Source organism: Polypterus senegalus, chromosome 13, assembly GCF_016835505.1.
Source record: "Polypterus senegalus isolate Bchr_013 chromosome 13, ASM1683550v1, whole genome shotgun sequence".
Lineage (NCBI taxonomy): Eukaryota > Metazoa > Chordata > Cladistia > Polypteriformes > Polypteridae > Polypterus > Polypterus senegalus.
The window spans coordinates 121,292,461-121,304,881 of NC_053166.1; the positions used below are offsets into that span (position 1 = coordinate 121,292,461).

A 12,421-nucleotide genomic window follows, 5' to 3' on the forward strand; every position below is an offset into this window, starting at 1 on the left:
AAAGTACAGCATTTCCAGTCTTCTGACATGCATAAAGACCTGGCACACACAAAGCATGAATAACTGTTTCAAGAAAACACAGGGGAGAGGAAGATTTTAAAGTAAGGAAGAAGACATAAGGAGCAGTTGAGGTGTGGTGTACAGGTCAATATCAATATGTGCCATATGATGGCCCTTCACAGTTTGAGGAGCAGGAGACAGACACACAAGCCCAGAAGTCTACTTTACATGAGCATTGCTTTATGCTGCAAATTCAGGCCTAATCAATCCATTATAGCAGGGAAATTTTGAAATGTATGGATTTGATTGTTTTCAAATAAAATCCTTTTCATGTGAAGTAACACTTTTTTTTTTTAATCTGAAGAGTTTGACACATCTAATCATGAAACATTGTGGGGAGTTTTTTCCTTCCAGGCCGGCTATACAGTCATATGAATAATTTACTCTACTTTCAACAAAAAAGATAACTGTGGGATGTCATTTCCTAGGAACATCCGAGTACTGGGATGTTTTCCGAGCAAAGATTTTTAGTGAAGCAGTATTTAGTTGTATAAAATTAAATCAAATGTGAAAAACTAGCTGTGCAAAAATGTGGGTACCCTTGTAATTTTACTGATTTGAATGCATGCAACTGCTCAATACTGATTACTTGCAACACTAAATTGGTTGGATTAGTTCTTTTAAGCTTTGAACTTCATAGACAGGTGTGTGCAATCATGAGAAAAGGTATTTAAGGTGGTCAATTGCAAGCTGTACATCCCTTTGACTCTCCTCTGAAGAGTGACACCATTGGGATCCTCAAAGCAACTCTCAAAAGATCGAAAAAACAAAGATTGTCCGTTTCAACTGTAAGGAAAGTAATCGGGAAATGGAAAGCCACAGGCACAGTTGCTGTTAAACCCATGTCTGGCAGGCCAAGAAAAATACAAGAGTGACATATGTGCAAGATTGTGAGAATGGTTACAGACAACCCAAAGATCACCTCATGCTGTGGGGCTGTGTTGCTAGTTCATGGACTGGGGCCCTTGTTAAAGTCGAGGGTCAGATGAATATTATCCTGAAGAATTTGTTGATATTGGGTTGAATTCAAGCATCAGTCACAAAGTTGACGTTGCGCAGTTACACAGTTCGAAATTTACAAAGGCATTCATGCAGAGGGAGAAGTACAATGTTCTGGAATGGCCGTCAGTCCCCTGACTTGAATATCATCGAAAATCTATGGGATGATTTGAAGCAGGCTGTCCATGCTTGGCACCCATCAAATTTTACTGAACTGGAGAGATTTTGTATGGAAGAATGGTCAAAAATGCCTCCATCCAAAATCCAGACACTCCTCGAAGGCTATAGAAGGCATCTAGAGGCTGTTATATTTGCAAAAGAAGGCTCAACTATGAATTGATCTGTTGGGGTGCCCAAATTTATGCACCTGTCTAATTTTATGACACCTATTGCATATTTTCTGTTAATCCAATAAGCTTAATGTCACTGCTGAAATGCTACTGTTTCCATAAGGCATGTCCTGAATTAAAAGGAAGTTGCTACTTTTGAAAGCTCAGCCAATGATGAACAAAAGTCCAAAGAATTAAGAGGGGTTCCCGAATTTTTTCCATATGAATGTAAATGCTTTGAATTAGTGTCACACATTTTAAGTCATAATTAAATTAGCAGGCGACTTCTTCTAAAACTGTAGATTGATTTACCAGATACTATTATTTCCACTGTTGTGGTTTTTTTTGTTTTTTCCCCCCTCCTCCTCTCTAGCTTGATCCATCAGTAGTATCTTCCACTTGGCTCTCTTAAACATTCTACAAGATGTTCAAGAACAAAGTATGCACCAAGAAAATGGTAAAGGAAAACTTTAGTAAAAATGTTTTAAATTGTTTTATTTTCTTTTGATACTTTAGGGCATCTTCACCATCCCACATGAATTACGAAAATCCTCCTCCTTATACTGGACCAGGACCAACTGCACCTGGATATGCACCTTACCCACAGCAACCGAATGTTCCTTATCCTGGACCGAATCCTGCCTACCCCAATTACCCTGTAGGTACTGCTGGGCCCTACCCGCCTCCAGGGCAGCCTCCTTACCAAGGATACCCACAGTATGGTTGGCCGAATGCTCCTCCTCCTGGCCCAGCATATGTAGAAGCACCTAAAAACACGGGTAAGTCTTGATGTAAATGTTGCTCTGCTTTAGGACATTTTATACTTCACGCTTAGAACGCGTACGCGCCTGCATCATAGCTGCCACGCGTTCCCAGCGTTCATTTGATGCGTCCTCTGAGCAGGTCCTCGGGAAATTTATGCGGCAAGTTGCAGTTCCATCAAAATGTTGGGGGGCGCAGTGTGCTGAAAGTTGGAATGTGATGTCAGAGTCTCTGGTTACTATCTACATGTGACAGCCGCTTTGTGGATCCTACGAGATAAATGTAGGCACTTCAATGTTTGATGGATGGTTAGATGTGGTGAAGCAAAATGCCAATATACCAATGCATTCGTGGTGCTTTTTATATTCAAGTGTCGCATATTCCCGATCGTAATGCCACAATACATTTTAAAAGTCTCGCATACCATCTGTGTCTCCCAGCTCATGCCTTGATTATCTGGGAATGAAGTACTGGAGTTTTAGAGTGGAAATAATCGATCGTTATTTGGAGCACATGCATTTCATGTGTTTCATTTCTACGATAATCTGTGTAAACACATTGTTAAAACGGAACATTTTTCATATTTTTGTAGTAAATGACAATGTTGGCATAAACTATATAATGTGTGAAGTCGGAAGTCCAAAGATCAAATAAAAACTTTTTCACAAAAGGTTCAAGGATAAGACAACCGCTTCTGTTGCGTAGCGGTAAGATTTGCTGACTTGTAATCAGGAGTCCCTGGTTCGATCCTGATTGCCTCCTATACAGTATTTGCCTTTTTCAGTAGTGAGCTAATCTTATTGTTAATATTATAAAGTACACACATACATTTTGGTTTGTGTCTAACAGATAGTGTGCATTTATAGGACTTGTAAAAGTTACCTTTTTTTCCCCCACTTCTATTCTCTGTCACGATGCATACTACCGCCCTAGGGATCTGACACTTAGTTTTTATTTGAAACTGGGAATAACTGTAGATGAACTGTAGAATGGTGGTTTGAGGCAATGGAACTGGACATTCTCTGATCTGGAGGGATAAAAGCTGACACACAAACGCTGGTGAATCTGCCTTCGTTCTTCGTATCTCACCGTCACTTGATTTTTTTTTTTTTTTAATTCAGTTTTATTGAGTAGTCCTGCTCATGCTGAATTAGTATGCACCTTATGGTCTATGATGACAAAAAAAAGACAAGTATATATGATATTTGGAATTATTCATTTTATGACCTGTATAGCACATTTCGGAAAACGTGGCATGGATGCAGCATTATTCATATTCATTCGCGTAACATCTTGCAGTTGTAATCGGTGACTGCGTTTTGTTTTTTTTTTTTTTTTTTTTTTTTTTCCACTTGCCAGTCTTCACGTTGCTGTATGTTGGGTTTTTTTTTTTGTTTTTTTTTGACATCTTAGACCATAAGGTGCATACTAATTCAGCATGAGCAGGAATCTATACTAATAAAAGGCAAAGCACTCACTCACTCACTCATCACTAATTCTCCAACTTCCCGTGTAGGTAGAAGGCTGAAATTTGGCAGGCTTATTCCATACAGCTTACTTACAAAAGTTGGGCAGGTTTCATTTCGAAATTCTACGCATAAGGGTCATAACTGGAAGCTATTTTTCCCCATATAATGTAATGGAGTCTTGAGTTGGAGATGGCCGTGGGGGGCGGAGTTTTGTGTGACATCATCACGCCTCCTACGTAAGTACGTAGAGAACAAGGAAGAACTCCAAACAGCGATGAGCACAAAACGCCATTTCACAATTGAGAAGGCAGAAAAACATTATGAAGCAAATGATGAATACAAGCATATTCATAAGTACAGCTACTGCGGAAACAAAGCACGGCGTGAACCGTAAGTTTATATTAAATTAAGTTCATAGACAGGCTGCCACTAGCGTTTGTAATTTAGTGCCTGCCCATATAAGGCCGTCCATCGGCGGCAATCCAATACAAACACTGCCGGTAAATGTTCACGGGTGAAGGACTGTGCTTATGCAGAGGAAGATGAGATGGTCAGGGTGGTGTTTGGCACAAACTCATTGAAACTGCGAGAGAAACTTTTAAGTGCCGGGTCTTAGCTGACATTACACGAGATGGCACCAGTACAGCTGGGAACCTTCGATGCAAGAACACCAAGCGGCTCACGTACATCCATTACACTGATGCACACATCAGAAGCTACAAAAATGTTACAGTCGGAATAAAGCGCGTTCCTACGACTGATCATTTCGACTACCCGAGCGAAGCCTTGATAAAAGCATGGTTTTGTGCACACTGAAAAGCAAGCAAAATTAGATGCATTACAGAAAGCGGACTTTGTGGCTCTTACTGGGGATCATTGGACTTCCGTGACCGTTAGTAATTCTAAATACATCTAATTACAAAATGTTCAATGATCACACTGTTTTAGCCTAATGTACAAAATAATTTTGGCTAATGTTACTCAGAGTTTAAAGAGTAAGCTGGTCAAATTACCTTTTATGTTTCTGACTTATTTTTTTAAGAAGAAAAACTGCACTTTATGGTGAAATTTTGGTTATTATTATTTAAAGACAATACTATTCTGCAAATGTACTTAAACTACCACTTTATTTTTAAGTCTGCCCAATTTTAACCAGGGATGATATTTTTGTTTCTGTTTTGAATTCAAATGCAGTTTAAAAGCTTTTTTTCAGAAATTAAAACAGCTTCAGTTTACAATATTCATGTCCATGTCTATTATTTGATTCTGTCGCCCACTAAAACCGTTTTAAATTAAAAAAAAAAAACATTTGCGATTTGGGGCAAATTTACATGTGCGATTACATACGATTAATCAAGATTAATTCTTACACAGCCTCTAATTAATTGGATAAATTTTTTTAATCGAGTCCCACACCTAAAATATATGTATGTAGATATATATATGTAGATTTGTATATATATGTGTATATACAGTATATATGTATATATGTATATGTTCTATATACAGTATGTATGTGTATATATATATGTGTGTGTGTGTGTGTGTGTGTGTGTGTGTATATATATATATATGTGTGTGTGTGTGTGTGTGTGTGTGTATATATATATATATATATATATACACACACATATATATATATACACACACACACATACAAAGCCCTCACTCACTGACTCATCACTAATTCTCCAACTTCCCGTGTAGGTAGAAGGCTGAAATTTGGCAGGCTCATTCCTTACAGCTTACTTACAAAAGTTAAGCAGGATTCATTTCAAAATTCTACACGTAATGGTCATAACGGTCGACAACGTCCGCCATGTTGAAATTTCTTATTTATGGCCCCATCTTCACGAAATTTGGTAGGCGGCTTCCCTGCGCTAACCGAAACCGATGTACGTACTTATTTCAGTGGTATGACGCCACTGTCGGCCGCCATATTGAATTTTCCAAACGTCACTAATTCTCCAACTTCCCGTGTAGGTAGAAGGCTGAAATTTGGCAGGCTCATTCCTTACAGCTTACTTACAAAAGTTAAGCAGGTTTCATTTCGAAATTCTACTCATAACGGTCAACAACGTCCGCCATGTTGAACTTTCTTATTCATGGCCCCATCATCACGAAATTTGGTGGGCGGCTTCCCTGCGCTAACCGAAACCAATGTACATACTTATTTCGGTGGTATGACGCCACTGTCGGCCGCCATACTGAACTTTTCAACAGTCTTTGTTACTTATGGGCCCATCTTCAAGAAATTTGGTAAACGGGTTCCCAACGCTAACTGAATCCTACTTACGTACATATATACGTCCATAGCCTGCAGCTCAGTCACCGAGTGAGGTGGCATTGGGTCCCCCATCCCAACGCCTCCCACGTTGTTGGCTGCCTGCCTATATAAGGCCGTCCGTCGCTCCGGTCTCTACATTCCCTTCCTTGCTTTGCCACGGGATTCATGTCTCCCTGCTGATAACTACAGCCTTTTTATTTAATCCACAGCTTCTCTGCTGTTTTATTGTTCATTTATTACGATTATAGTTATTGTGTAGGTATTTTAGACTTACTTTACATTGTTCAGGTACCCATTTCCTTTATCATTCCAACCTAACCCGCATTAACATGTCTATTGAGGTGATAACCATCGATCAAAGAACTGTCATTTACCGAGTAGTTTCCATGCCCGGAGATGGCACCTATCTTTTCCATTCTCTTTGTTACATATTGCACGGCCATATCAGGCTCACTCTTGATATCTGGAGGAACATTGTGTCTTATGTATTGAATGACTGGGACAGGTTTAAGGTGTGGACTCCTGACGGTACAGGAGATAATTATACTACACAGGAGCACTAGAAGAGTGAAATGCTTAAGCCCTTCACCTATGCATCTGCATGTGAGTTGATGGCTGCCGCTGAATTGTTCGGTTGTCGCTTTCAAGTGGACCGAAATGGCCAAATATTTTACACCTTTGGACAACCGCCAATGCCTCTTAAACATCTTAGATTGACAGGTGATGATTTCAGTAGTGGATACTTTGATGTTTATGAATGTTTAAACTCTCAAAAGCTGGATGTGAAGTTATCGATGAAACTGGTTGTATACTTACAACGCTTGACAGATGCTGAATGTCACTTCAACACAAGCCCTACAAATACTGTCGTAATTGAAACAAACCATGAAACTCAAACCGATTATGACAGCAGCAATCCAAGCTGTGAGATTTGAAACAAGATTACTGTTCACATGGCCAACTGTACTTGCATGCTTAAGAGTAAGCTCAGCGCACAGCTTGGTCATATTACAACCGGAGGGCCGAACTCACAATGTGGTATACAAAGAGATCCTTAACAAATAATTATTGGCATATTTTCCCTCAGTTTAAAAAGGTTTAATTTTCTTCTTAATAAAACTTTTAAGGCAGTGCGGGTATTTTGCTATATATATATATATATATATATATATATATATATATATATATATATATATATATATATATATATATATATATATATATATATATATATATATATATATATATATGAATGACAGCAACACTCATAACAGTGACAAAACAATTACATTGACGCATAACTATTATTTAAATGTTTCTTTTCTTACGTCAGATATTTTGCTATATATAATATAAATATAATATAGATAGATATGACAACAACACTCATATCAATGACAAAACAATTACATTAACAATCATCTTACGTTATTTTTAAAATATTTGCTTTTCTTTTTCATAACTTCTTTAACACACTACTTCTCCGCTGCGAAGCGCGGGTATTCTGCTAGTACTCAATAAAACTGAATAAAAAAAAATCAAGTGACGGTGAGATACGAAGAAGGAAGGCAGATTTACCAGTGTTTGTGTGTCAGCTCTTATCCCTCCAGATCAGGGAAATGTCCAGTTCTATTGCCTCAAAACACCACTCACATCTACAGTTGTTCCCAGTTTCAAATAAAAACTAATAGCGTCAGATCCCTAGGGCGGTAGTGTGTATCACGATCATGACTGAGAGAATAAAAATGAAACCAAATGTATGTGTGTACTGTAATAACAATAAGAGCAGCTCACTATTGAAAACAGCAAATATAGGAGGCAGTCAGGATCGAACCAGGGACTCTTGATTACAAGTCAACAAATCTTACCACTATACCATGGAAACTGTTGTCTTATCCTTGAAACTTGTGAAAGTGTTTATTTGATCTGTGGACTTCAGGCTTCACACATTATATAGTTTATGCCAACATTTTGTCTCTTACTACTAAAATATGAAAAACATTTCTGTTTTAACAATGTGTTTACACAGATTATTGTAGGAACAGATCACACATGAAATGCATATGTTCCAAATAACAATCTATTACTTCCACTCTAAAACTCCAGCACTTCACTCCCAGATAATCAAGGCTGGAATTGGGAGAACTTTGTGCACGTTCTGCGGCGGTTGGGGAATGGAATAGTAGGCTGCTAGCTGCTTGTCTTTATCGGCCCATTTACAGGGCAAAAGGCGCTGACGGAGTGGTGCGAACGGATTTAAGGTGGGCCGGATCTATGAGTTTTTTCATAGGCTCTGGTAATTCTAGTGTTAAGTATTAATGTTCTATTAAATGTGAAAGGGCAAACTCATTTAAAACTTTGGTTTTCAAGAAGATATGGGTGGATTTCAAAATACATTGTAGAGACATTTAGTATTTTACTATTAATGTCGGAAACATAGCATAAAATGTGAATGACCCTGTAATTTCCATTTCTAATTTATTCTTGGATGGTTTTGCTTAATTGCACTTTAATTGGTCTGTGTTAATGGTTGGTGGCAGCCTTGCCCACCAGCACCCTTTTTAGTTTTGGGGTAGGATAGTATTTGCCAGATGGGTGGTATTTTAGTTGTATGGTGAATCCATGAATGTTGCAGCATTTGTTCCCTTGTTCGATATTATACATGGATATGTACCTTTTACTTATTGGTGCTGCCCTCTGGCTCTCCGGAAGAAAAAATAGGTTTAGAAATTGTGTACTTTTTCAAAGCACTTTGTGATATGCTCTGTGAAATATACAAATCTAGGTACCCTTTCATATACTTTAAATGTACCAAGTGGCAGTTGCACTTTAATGTGTTTGTAGTAGTTTATTAAGCAGTGTATAGATACCGAATTTCAAAGTTTCAACTAGTTAATAGCCAGCATGTTTAATGTGCACTACACAACATATACAAGCATGTAGTTAGTGTGTGGGATATGTATGGATACATATGCATAGTGCATGTTTGTGTATATTCAATAGTCTATGGCTAGTGTATGTTTAAGTGGAATGTAATGTTACCATTATCTACAAGAAAACTCATTCAGAATAAACTGGATGTAAACATGGTAATTTTTAGAAAGTAATTAACGTGTTCATTAACTGTACTTTCCACTTCTCATTTGTTTGTTTGGGTTTTATTGTTTTCAAAATGAAATTTGCACATTCTTACATGGTGAGTAGGTGTTAGAATTGCAAGGGAACCCACAACATGATATCCTAATACCTGGGTCATGATGCTCGTGAGATGAACCCTTATTTTTGTATTAGAGCTGGCACCCAACGATTGAAACTAGAATAGCTCATATTTAAAATACTGTTTGAGCGGGCAGAACACACACACATACATACCCATTTTAGAATTCAGGTTGCATGAAGTATAGAGAGGAGAAAGAGAGGTTGGGGACCCTGCCTAGTTAGGTGTGTGTGTGTTGTTGTTGGTTTTTTTTTTTAATTATTATTATTATTATGGGTTAATATTCAGTTTTAAAGTAACATTTTTGCGAGTTGACTTGCAACCTGACAGTGTTTTTTTTAATACTTTTGGCAGGGGGAAAAAATGTAAAGAATTGCCTAACTTTCCAGTCCCATTAGTTTGAAAAACTTGTATAATGTGAAGAACAGCAAAAGTAAACTGATGCCACACAAAATAGTTGAATCAGTGCGTACTTTTTGTTCTAAAATCGTGCTGCTCCATAATCTCTATACTGTTACATGAATAACTCTTATAATAACCAAGTCAAGTCATTTTAATGTATATTACTTCTGTCACTTATTTTGTAATATTTTGTTGACTGAAATTGATTTCCAAGTCCCGTAAGTGTTGAGCTTTATTCACTAATCGCAATTTAGTGAGTCACAATTTAATCATGGCCTGTAACTTGCTGTGTGATTCTGAGTAAAACATTTAACTTGCCCATTCACCTTTTAAGTATTGAAAAATATACAGGACCACAGTGCACATGTCATTTTACACACCATATTGTGTTTTTTACACTGGAAAATTTGCTCTTTGTGGTCGTTATTGAAATTGGATGCTATATGACAAAACACACAGACTTATGGTATTGGGTTGGCTGGACAGTTTCTTTTAAAAGACTCTAAATGAGACAGCCAGGTAAAATGATGTTTTCTGTCTTTTTTTTTTTTTTTTTTTTTTTTTTTTTTAGTTTATGTAGTGGAAGAAAGAAGACGAGATGACTCTGGAGAGACTGCCTGCCTGACTGCTTGTTGGACGGCCCTGTGCTGCTGCTGCCTCTGGGACATGCTCACCTAGGGGCCAACTTCTTGCTCAAGCAACTAACCTTACACTGCAGGGCCTTTTTAATCTGAGGTGCTGAACCTCCACCACCATAGCCTCACTTGTTGCTTTTTTTTTTCCTTTTTAAGAACATTTAAATGACAGAATTATGTATGGTGAATGTACCCTATGGTTCCCGCTGTGCCATTTTTCAGAGTTCTACTTTCATTTGATTGATGTTCGTCACGAGAAAACTTTTTAATGTTTTTCTTTGTGTTTTGTTTTTTTCCTGCCCAAGTTTAAAAAATTTTTTCAGTAGTGTTTTTTTTTGTTTTTTTTTAACATTCCTAGAATGCAAGCCTGTATGTTTAAATAAAGTAAATTTATTAATTCAGATTTGCACAATCAATAAATGAATGGTTCCTTAAGTTGTTTATCTGGATAGTAACTTTTTTTGATGACTTGTTTTCATCACGTTTTTTGTCATTGGTGCAAGCCAAAGTCTGGATAGATGCTTTAAATTCTCAGATCTTTATAGCTGGTTAAGATGCTGAGGCTTTACGAAGCTTGTAGATGTTTTGTGTCAAAGGAAACAAATTTGTAACCATGTAGATAATTAGATGCACAATTTGTGGCTTTATGAACAGGTAAGCAGATTCTAGGAAGAAGGATCATTGCTGATATTTGCAAATTACTCCATTAGCTTTGTGACCTTCAGTTATCCATTACATTGCATGTATGTTTTGTGGTGAAGCATGTCCATGATCTTATCCTCTCTTAGCACAAGGTCCTGACAGGTATGTCTGAATGGTGCAGTCTATTTCTAGTTCTAAGTAAGAGTGCTGCTTTTTCTGTGGACCAGCTGTAACCACAAGGTTTGTTTGGGTAGGTGGCCACCCCCACTTGCTAGTGTGCTTTTAGTGAATGTTGGATGTGCACTGTAGATTGTGGCAGAACTTTCTATGTGAATACTTTCAGAAACCAAACTTGAAGCTGTGGTATTTAGTCTTTATTTGGTGTACATGAGTGCATAAATTAACCAGGGTTCCAAGGGAGGGATGACCTTTCGAGTGTGACACCTGTGAACAGCACCATGCAGTTCATCTGCTCCTGCACTTTCACAGCAGATCTCTAAATTTTTTCATGAGTGTAATTTTTATGCAATGAAATAGCCATTTAATGGCATCCTGTCATCTTTTGTTTTCTACATTGAACCCAGTACTGCTGGAGTAGACTGTACTATCTCTAAGTGGGTTTTTCATGTTTAGAAAGTGGACAGTTGAGTGAGTTCCATCTTACATATGCAGAATGAGCGGTGCATCTTTTGTGCCTAAAACAAAGGGAAGTAGCAATGTAGAAGAATCTGAGCTTGAGACACAAGAATATACATGCGATTGACATTTTTGAGACCCCACCTCTGTGCCCAGCTTTGGCAATGGGTACACATGGGGTCTGTTTTTCTAAGAGCTGGTACTTTGCTATATTGTGATACAAACCTTTGGAGTGCGTGACCACTAGCCAGTAAAGCCTGCACCAGTGTGCCCCCTTACACCAGCATCTGAGAATTTATAGAAGCTTTTCTGTGTGTTTATTAAATTTTTGAATGGTACGTAAAATGTGGTGTCCTCACTTTCACAGCATAAAATTTTGAAATGTATGGGATAATGAATGGAATCAAAATCTTCTTCCTGCCCATTGTCGAACCTACTTATCCAGATAGTTGTTGATTGACACAGATGGAGTACTGTTTGAAATAACTTGAAACATGTTAAATTTTTTGGCTTTGTGTATCTGTTGTTAATTGAGTTACGCTTTGTCAAGTGTAACGCGCTGCAGCCATCCTTGCATTTACTGGGGAGCCAGTTGATCTTGATTACGATAGAGAGATAGAGATATATATATATATAAAAAAGTATGGAATCTATCCATCCATCTCTAGTATGCACAAATCATTGGATTTATATTAAAGTACACACACCTCACTTTATAAATCTCAGATCAGCTTAACTATATAAATATGTCCATGCATCTTTATATATGGTTACTGACAGATGGGGACTGCAGTGGATAAAGTAGTAACTCCTTTCTTTTGAGTACAACCCTAAGTCCAAACACTTTGGGACACTGTGTAAAAGGTAATAAACTGAATGATTTGCAGATCTCCTAAACCCATGTTTTATTCCAAAAAAAAATCAAATGTTGAAAGTGAAGACATTTTACTATTTCATAAAAAATATTCGCTCATGAATTTGGC

At 37.6% G+C, this 12,421-nt stretch overlaps 1 protein-coding gene across 1 annotated transcript in view; it reads left to right on the forward strand.

Annotated features, from left to right (window-relative positions):
* LOC120542446 (cysteine-rich and transmembrane domain-containing protein 1-like) overlaps nucleotides 1–10,425 on the forward strand; it is a 79,916-nt gene extending 69,491 nt beyond the window's left edge. The window contains exons 2-3 of the mRNA XM_039774933.1: nucleotides 1,905–2,167; nucleotides 10,097–10,425. Of these exons, the coding sequence (XP_039630867.1) occupies nucleotides 1,924–2,167; nucleotides 10,097–10,203 (351 nt within the window). The 5' untranslated portion in view covers nucleotides 1,905–1,923 and the 3' untranslated portion in view covers nucleotides 10,204–10,425. The remainder of the gene's footprint in view (nucleotides 1–1,904; nucleotides 2,168–10,096) is intronic.
* The last annotated feature ends 1,996 nt before the right edge of the window (nucleotides 10,426–12,421 follow it).